This window comes from Medicago truncatula, chromosome 8 (assembly GCF_003473485.1).
Source record: "Medicago truncatula cultivar Jemalong A17 chromosome 8, MtrunA17r5.0-ANR, whole genome shotgun sequence".
Lineage (NCBI taxonomy): Eukaryota > Viridiplantae > Streptophyta > Magnoliopsida > Fabales > Fabaceae > Medicago > Medicago truncatula.
Genome location: NC_053049.1, coordinates 25,329,551 through 25,338,664, shown reverse-complemented (window position 1 = coordinate 25,338,664; position 9,114 = coordinate 25,329,551). Strand labels below are relative to the sequence as shown.

The following is a 9,114-nucleotide window of genomic DNA, read 5'->3' as shown; positions in this document are numbered from 1 at the left end:
TTTATACAAAACAACACAATATATATATAGTAAACAATTAGTTTCTAAAATAGAACAAACATTTACAATATGCAAACAACACTATAAATTTAGCAAACAACACTATTCAACAACTATCTGTTTATAATTTTAAAAACAACATTATAGCTTGTTCTATACAACGAAAATGAAAGTATACTCACAGTGTCGAAGTCGTACTCGACGATATATGTTCTGTACTTTACTTGTAGCTTGTTGATTGCCTTGTCATATTCTGAAAGTGGGTTTTTGAGCAGAGGACCTATAAAAAACGAAAGTCAAATTTTTGTCATGTATATATCGCAGGAAAATATAATTAGATTAAAGGAATATGTGTTAAAAAGTTTACCAGTTAGGTAGTGATACGACAAAAGAGTTTCTATATTTATGCCGGCCATGTTTTCTAAAATAGCGATGAAAAGAATAGGGTTAATAGTGATGAAAAGAAGAGAATCAAAGAAAAGAAAAAGGTATGTTAACTAACCAGATGATATGTGAGCATAATCAATTGCACATAATGATTTGATAGATAATCTATAAAACTAAAACAATTACAGTAGATAATCTATTAATCTTATTTTAAACCCTAATTTGAAAATTCATAAATTGTAAAATCAACAAACCGATCAAAAACAAATGATTCAGCTACTCTCAATTTGAATTTCACAACAACAGATCAAAAACAAATGATTCAGCTACTATCAATTTCAATTTCACAACAACAGATCAAAAACAAATGATTCAGCTACTATCAATTTCAATTTCACAACAAACCATTAAAAAAAATGATTCAGCTACTCTAAAAAACAAACCGATCAATGACAAACCCCGATCAAAAACAAATGATTCAGCTACTCTCAAAAACAAACCGATCAAAAACAAACCATTAACAGTCGAAATTGAATTGTGAACCAAGAGAAAAGGAAGAACCGTTTGTTTTGTTGAAATCAGATTTAGGAGTGATGTTGCTTGTATATGTCGTGAACCAAGAGAAAAGGAAGAACCGATTTGTTTTGTTGAAGAAAATAGGAGATTTAGTTATGAGTGTGATTTGGCCGATTTGTTGAAAGAAAGAAAAAAATGAACAAATGAAATAAGCAGGCCGATTAGTTTAAACAAAAAAATAGAACAAATGAAATAAGCATTAAGGTTAAAACAGTAAATTAAGGCATTAGGTTTTAGGTTAAAATTAGGGATAAAATAAGCTTATATGTTAACTTTAATATATAAGAAGAAGATATAGATTAGAAATTCAATAAAAATTTAAATAAACTTTAAAACAAGAAATATTAAGTGGATAAACTTTGTTGAGATATTCATGTCAAATAAAATATTGTTTTTAGAAAATAAAAAGAATAATAAAATACCTTACTTTATATATATATATATATACCTCCATAAATTCCATCATCATCATCATCGATCGTGAAATAATAATATCAAAAAATTGAAAAAGCAATGACTATGTCCACAAGTTTGTCACTAGAACCCTGCCCCTTCCATTTGAAATGGAAGAAGCAATTCTATTTTCCTCGCACTCACACCTTAACAACTTCAATATCAATACCCAACAACATAAAATCACACAATAACGCCGCCATCAAATTGAAATTCAAATGTCACTTAAACCAAAATCACAATTCCAATTCCAATTCAAAACCAAAACCCCTATTAGAATCTCTGGCAACCACAATATGGAACACACTTCGAAAACCCGTGGTAGCCGCGATATTATTAATAGGAATTCTATTGACTACGTACAATCCAAACACGTCCTTAGCAGCACCATCCGGAGGTAGAATGGGAGGAAGTGCATTCTCTAAATCATCTTCGTCCAGGAGTTATTCGGCTCCATCGCCGCCGAGTCCAGAGTTTTCTTACTCTGCCTCGCCTTCGTCTTCGTCTTCATCGTCCTGGAGTTATTCGGTTCCATCGCCTGCCGTTGGTGTTAGAGTTGGTGCTGGATTTGATGCATTTGATGATGCTGGATTTCTCACCTTAGCGTTAGTGTGTTTCTGTGTTTTAGGCGTGGTTTGTAGTATTCGTTCTGATCGTGATCGGGGGGCGGAGCTGCATTGGCGTTAGGGTATGCAGCTGCACACCCTCAATTTTTCAAATTTCTACTAATTATTCCATGTTTTTAAATTTTACCATTGCACCAACTACACCAAATTAGAATAGTACACTGGTATTTCGAACTTGGTTTTGGCAAGATCATGGCACTATTTCTTTGCCACCAAAGCAAGAGCCAAAAACATGTCATAACTAGTTAGTATATATTCTAAAAGTTTTTAACGCTTTAGAGTATATATTGCATGCTTTTATTTTTTATTTTTTATTTTTTAAGAATATATTTTTCTTTTGCTGTTGAATGTATTTCCTTTTCTTTTAACGGAAAAGTTGAATAATTTTGTAGATGATAGATGTGAGTACAAATGATACTAAACCCACTAGGTGTAAAACAAACCAAAATAAACAACAATTGCCTATATATTCGTATAATCTAAAAGATTGACAAACCACCCGTAAAAAAGATATTGAAATCCCTTTTTTTTATGTATGAACCATTGCTAAAAGTTATTTTTGCTAGAAGCAACAACTTTCTAGCAAGAAAAAAAGGTCCCCGGACAAGACCATATACACTCATAGTTATGGAGAATCAATGTTTTATGAGCTTATAAAAAATAGCTATTTGATTTGGTAATAAGTGACAATATTATAATTTCATACTTGAAATATATGGTAACATACTAAGAAAAAAGTACTACACTAAAACTTTTGTCTCCTATAAGTATTATTAATGTTTTTATTTTTTATTTATATATTATAATAATTTTTTGCACCCCCTAACCTAGGGTCCTGGATCCGCCACTGATTGTGATGAGGGTAGTGTTCTTACTGCTGCTGGAAAAACCACCGTACTCAAGCTTCAGGTAATTTAGTTATTACTCCCTCCATCCGTCAGCAACATAACTGACTTAGTTGATCAATTCATGCAGATTAAGAAAAAATGTATGTATAGATGAAAGAGAGAATGGTACTTCACTTTAGTGAAAATAGTATCCATCATATATTGGTGTATTCAATTCTACCATAAAAGTAATGCAAATAGTGTTAATCAGATGATATAACTATGAAAAAGTAATTAATGTTATTGAAAATGGAAAAAGAGTCTGTAATTTTGGGACAAATTATTTTTACAAATGCTCTAAGTTTTTTCCAGGTTAGTGTGGATAATGAACTCACTGCCATTGAGAACCACCATGCATATGCTTCGCTTATGGTCAAGTTTTTCACATAAATAAACTATTCAAGACAATTATTTGCATTTGCATTTCTAGTTATATGAAATGTTCAATCACGTGCTTTCAATAAATAGTGTCGGTATTTTTGGCTAGCCGAAGTTAGGGGTGGAAATAGTCTAGGTTGGCCGGGATTTGGTAGACCAGTCTGTTCAAGTTCGCAAACTTAAGGCTTGAGTTTGGCGGTCCTGCCTAAATGCATATTATGTAATAAGACCAATAAATAATAATTCATAAGGCATTCACTAAATGTGTTTATAGCCTCAACTCCATATGCAGACTAATATGCTTAAATAGGTTGTCTGTCCTGTCAATCTTGGAATGTTTTTGAATAACCTAAAGTATGGTATGTTTCGCTAAGTAGACTTTTTTGAAAGGCTTATACTAGTTTTTCTAGTAAATAAGTCTGGCCTAGCCTTGGTTTGAGGTAGACTAGGCTTATTTCATGCTTACTTGAAATCATGTACTGCTACTTTTACTCTCACTAATGCATACAATGTTCATTTAGATTTATGAATGAAAGGTTATTGGGTCCACTACACTGCACATCATAGTCATTTCATTTTATTCACTATTTTGAATCTTTGGTGAATTTCAAATTCTCAATGTTAGTGTTGTTCTTATAGGTTGGTTTGTTAGGGACGGGTCGCTCACTTCAAAGGGATCTCAATAGGATTGCAGAAGTTGCAGATACATCATCTCCAGAAGGTTTGAATTACATATTGACAGGTGAATCTCCTCCTAAACATGTGATTTTTGGTCACTTGTCTTTAGTTGTTTCTTTTTTCCTAACCACATGATAATACTTTAAGGTTTACTGAAAATGATTAGTGATTTCAGTATTGTGTAATGAAGGATTATTAATGACATAAAATTAGTGCTTTGTGATGTTGTGTAAACTATTGTGGTTTTTATTGTCAACGTAGTGCAGATGTATGTAGAAAATGATGAGGGTCAAATCTGTTGTATAGAAAATATTGAAAAAATAAATATCTGTGTTAAATATTGAATTACTTATGAGTTATACAAATTATACTAATGTAGTTGAAAGCCGCGTGGCTGTACGATCTACTTTCTGAATCTAATTTGACCTTCTGTTGCAGAGACCTCATTAGCTTTGCTTCGGCATCCGGATTACTGTATCTCGGTGTACTCTTCTGTAAGTGCCATTGCAATTGTATTGCTGGAATAGATGACGTCTTGTGACACATCATCTCCACATAAATAAATGTTCTAGATAAAAGAAAAAGTATTGAAGTGGCTATATAGAAATAAAGGAAACTGAGTTTATAGAAATTGGAAAGTTGAAAGCACATATTTTCCGACATTTTTGTAGGTGGACATAAAGCGGGGTATAGAAGAAGGGGAGGAATGTTTTAACCAACTTTCAATTGAAGAGCGAGGAAAATTTGATGATGAGACGCTGGTCAACGTTGACAACATAAAGAGGCAAAGCACGAGAAGCCAGATATCTAATGGGTGCAGCAATGAATACATAGTGGTATCATAACTATCTTGGTGTCTGTTTTCAACATGTTGTATTCCTTTATGCACTATAGACTTAAAAACTTAAAAAAAATAACTTTGGGATTAGCATGACACAAAAAAATCAGATATTAGTACAAGTTAACCTGTTCTATGCATGAAACTAGACATACAGTTAATCATTTTAGGCACCTCTTACTGGTTCAATATCCAGGTTTATATCCCTATTCACATCAATATCTAAAACAGAATGTGTTTCTATCCACTGAGAATGAAAAAGGTTTTTTGGGTAGATTCCACCTTTCCACTAGCCACATTTTCACATGCCATGTAAGACCATTCCGTTTAATATTTTCAAAGATGATCCTTGTTGATATGCTTGATATATGTTAACAATGATTGTTGCATGAGGAAAACAAAGTAGTAACAAGAAAACAAAGAAAGGGAATCGAATATCGACACATGATTTGGTTTAACTATTAAGTTGTAGCTATTTTGACTTAAATATGTTTGTAATACAAGTGTTCTTTATTTTCAACTTCTTTGTCCCTAATCACTTGAAAAAGTGAAGTTCCATGTGGATGGTTCACCTATCTTCTAAACTTTGTTGTTCTTATATATATCAGATAACAATCTTGGCCGCTGCTGAAGGAGAACATAAACTTCCTAGCATCAATGGAAGTGGAAACTTGAAGGAAGCTTTACAAAAACTTGGATCCATTCCTTCGAGCAAATTATTAGTAAGATCAGTAATAGTTCCAAGTCATTTTCAGATGTTGTTGGTACTTTTTTTTTACACGATTTTTCTATAACTACTTGCAGGCAGTTGAGGTTTTATGGACCCCACAAGATGAAAATGATACTCTCTCAGAACGGGAGTTACTTGAAGATTACCCACTTTTGCAGCCTTTGTAAATTGTAATGGCATGCTTGTTTTCTGCTTCCGTGCTTGTTTTTATGTCATCTAAGTTAGTTCAACCACAAATTTTTTCTAACATTACTAATTCAATCAGTTTACTTTTCCGCTATCGGTTATAGTCTTTTTTTTTTTGGGTGGTGGTCGGGGTTCGTATCCCAGACCTTGCATATATTATACATTGTCCATACAACTGAGCTAAGTTCACGAGGACACCTGAACTAATTTATATCAATTATTTGTTTTTTTTTACTGCCAAATAGAACCGACGTGTGCCTTTGAAGTGAACTAAATGTAAATATATTTATAAATAGTCTTTAACTTTAAGCCTGAAGGTTTCCCTCGGGCTTTAAACGCCATAAGAGAACAATGGTAAAAGTGTTCCAATTAGACTGGTGACGATAAGACCACCATAGAAGAGTGTGCTCCCCGATTTTCGGATATCAAACCATTGATTGATTTGAATCGTCAATTTTTGAACTCTCAATTTTTATTCGTGGGAAAGGAAAAAATGAGTAAAACCCTTATCGAGACTTTGGATTCGGGGGTTGGTTTCGAATAGGGAAGGTGTTAAGCACCCTAAACGACTTCGGTACTCCGAAGGAACCGCTTACCTAGATTATCTTGTGCTAAATTCATTTGCTTACTTGAAAAATTATTACCTAAAAATCTAAGTGAAAGAATGGAGGGAGAAGAAGTATGTTTTTGGTTATTTTTATTTGATTTGGAAGGACAAGTCCTCTGCCTACGTACCCTTTTGGGAAAGGGATCAAAACCGACGTAGTTCCACACAAAAATTTCTTTGGTGGGTTAGGTTGATTTTAAGATTTTTGAAAATGGGTTTTAAGAAGAGAAAGAGGCCTCAAGGCATGAGATAAAAAAAATGAGTGAGGTTGATTGATTTTAAATTTTGAAAATGATTGAAGTTGAATTAAAATTGATTGAGAGTTTGATTAAGAAAATAAAGGAAAAATGTTATTAAGAAAATGATTTTGAAGTTTTGCATATTTGATTTTTGAGAAAATGATTTTTCTAAACTAACGGTGAAAACTAACGTAACGTCGTAAAAAAAAAACGAGCGGAAAGCGGTAAATAAATTGTGGTAGTGTCGGTGCTTGTGTTACCTACATTATTACATCAATTCCTAAATACAACCCTAAGGCCTTTATGCCAAAATAAAATGCAAGAAATAAAATTACATTAATTCCCTATTTATACACACTAAGTCAATGACAAAATAAAATGATGAGAAAATTAAATGTGCACGCTATGATTCAAAACAAAAATTAAATCGTTAGTAAGCATAAGAAATATCATGGTGAATGAGACATAAGAAATAAAAAGCAAGGAATTAAGACAAGCAATAATTAAGATCATCATATATGAAATAAACAAAAAATTTTAAAAGAAAACAAATAGGATGGATTTTTAAAATTAGAGAAAATTAAAATGATGAGAACAATATTTTGGAATTTTTCTAAACACAACAAAAAGTCAAAAAGTGTAAAAACAGTATTTGAAAATAAAGAAATTAAAAATCAGAAATAAAAAATTGGCTCAGCAGGATCTAATCTGGACCGTTGGATGAATCCAGAGGTCCAGATCTGAATCCCAAGATCTCATCACAGCCATAGGATCTAAGATCCAACGATTTAAAAAAAAAACAGCTCAAAAAATAGAGAAATAACACATGAAACACAGTGACCGTCAGATCGTTGATCTGACGGTTCAAATAGAAAACACACCATAAACCACAAAAAGAACACGCGCTGGATTAAACAATGGGAGCATCATCGGCCGTCAGATCGTAGATCTGACGGCCTAGCTTCGCAAGCGCACGATAAGGCCAAAGAACAACAGGCATAGGATCAAACAGAAAATAGAGCATATAAAAGCAAATTAAATAAAGAAAAACACACAAAAACCTCACATACTTCGCGGTGGCCGGTGGTGGCACCACCGCGCCGGAGTTTTAAACTCCTCCGATTCCAAAAAAAATACAGATCCAAATATCCTTTTTCATCTTAAACACGAATCCGGCCTCAAAATTTTCAAAACAAGCTCCTACAAATCTAGATCTACAAAAAAGGTTCGAAGAAAGATAAGAACAACTACCTTGTTTACTTCACTAATCCGGTCCGGTTCGCTTTCCTTTAGATCCAGTTCAATTCGTTTACCTCTCCTTGATCTTGCTCGATCCGAGTTGTTGTTGATATGAGGAACAGATTCGTTCTTCTTCTCTTCAAGTTCGGTTTCGACTCTGTTTATGTTAATGAAGGTTGTTGAAACTTTGAATGGTTTGGTTTTAGGTTCGGGTTCGATTTGTTTGTGTTATGTGTTGATTTCAGTTGATTTTGTGGATTTGTGGTGTTTATGTTGATTTCTGGACTATTCATGAATATTCATGAGTGTTGTTGGTGATGTTCATATTTTTGTGATTTTTGGTATTTGATCCGTATTTGGAATGAGAGAGAAATGGGAAAGTGTTTGTATTGATTGAGGGACTGATTTGACTCTGATTCTGACGCGGCTACAGTGAATTTTCAGACCCCCTTCCCAATGATTGGACAGTGTATTTATAGTGACAAAATAGGGTTTGAGCTGAAAACAACTTGGACGAAAATGCCCCCAAATGGGATAGCAAGGACTTATGACTAATTGGACAAAAAGACTAAAGCAATACAATAATAAAAACAAGACAAATAAATGATTTAAAAATAAAGAAAAATCGTAAGTCGCTTAAAGGAAAGACAAGAAAAAATCATAAAAATAGAACCAATTAAAATAAAAAGAGATAAACACTAATGAAATAAAAAGTGATGAAAGAAATTAAAATGTTTAAAAAAGTTGCCTTCGGAACCTAAAATGAGGTACTTCAAAGTATCCTCTCTGTCCAAATTTCGTCTAAAATGATTAAAAAGACGCGACTTTTAAAATACGATTGGACTTTTTAAAATGACTTGACTATTATGACTAAAAAGACTATAAAATGTGTTATATAAATGCAGATGAAGTGATTTTAATTGTTGTAAAAATGCAAACGGGGACTTAAATGCAAGATAAAAGTTTTTAAATGATTAAAGACGAAAAACACGAGTTTTAAATGGTAAAAAAAAAACGAATAAAAGAGAATGTGGACTACTTTAAAATATAGACAAAAAAGATTTTAAACGGTCCAAATTTGAGGTATGACAAAGAGCATGACCTCACATAGTCAACGCAACCGCCGTCATCTTAGCCACCTCTGATTTTCCTGTTGCCCTAAAATAACTCTCAGTGCAGAGGATCCCGCCAATAGGCATATTCGTTTCGGCGAAAAGTGAAAGCTCCATTATTGCCCTTAGTGGGGATGAGATCAAGAATGAAATAAATAAATAATACAACCCAATTTGA

At 33.0% G+C, this 9,114-nt stretch overlaps 1 protein-coding gene across 1 annotated transcript; it reads left to right on the top strand.

Moving 5' to 3' along the window:
* Positions 1–1,818: 1,818 nt before the first annotated feature.
* Positions 1,819–5,786, top strand: LOC25502583 (uncharacterized). The gene is made up of 8 exons (XM_039829076.1): positions 1,819–2,001; positions 2,045–2,104; positions 2,874–2,951; positions 3,947–4,049; positions 4,424–4,479; positions 4,657–4,821; positions 5,432–5,545; positions 5,628–5,786. The coding sequence occupies exons 1-8, from the start codon at positions 1,819–1,821 to the stop codon at positions 5,718–5,720; spliced, it is 852 nt and encodes a 283-aa protein (XP_039685010.1). The 3' UTR covers positions 5,721–5,786.
* The last annotated feature ends 3,328 nt before the right edge of the window (positions 5,787–9,114 follow it).

Excerpts from the sequence above, each read along its gene's own strand:
- LOC25502583 (XM_039829076.1), top strand. The coding sequence starts at position 1,819 with ATGGGAGGAAGTGCATTCTCTAAATCATCTTCGTCCAGGAGTTATTCG. Across the intron at positions 4,822-5,431 it reads GCAGCAATGAATACATAGTG|ATAACAATCTTGGCCGCTGC; the intron begins GTATCATAACTA and ends TATATATATCAG. Across the intron at positions 5,546-5,627 it reads TTCCTTCGAGCAAATTATTA|GCAGTTGAGGTTTTATGGAC; the intron begins GTAAGATCAGTA and ends AACTACTTGCAG.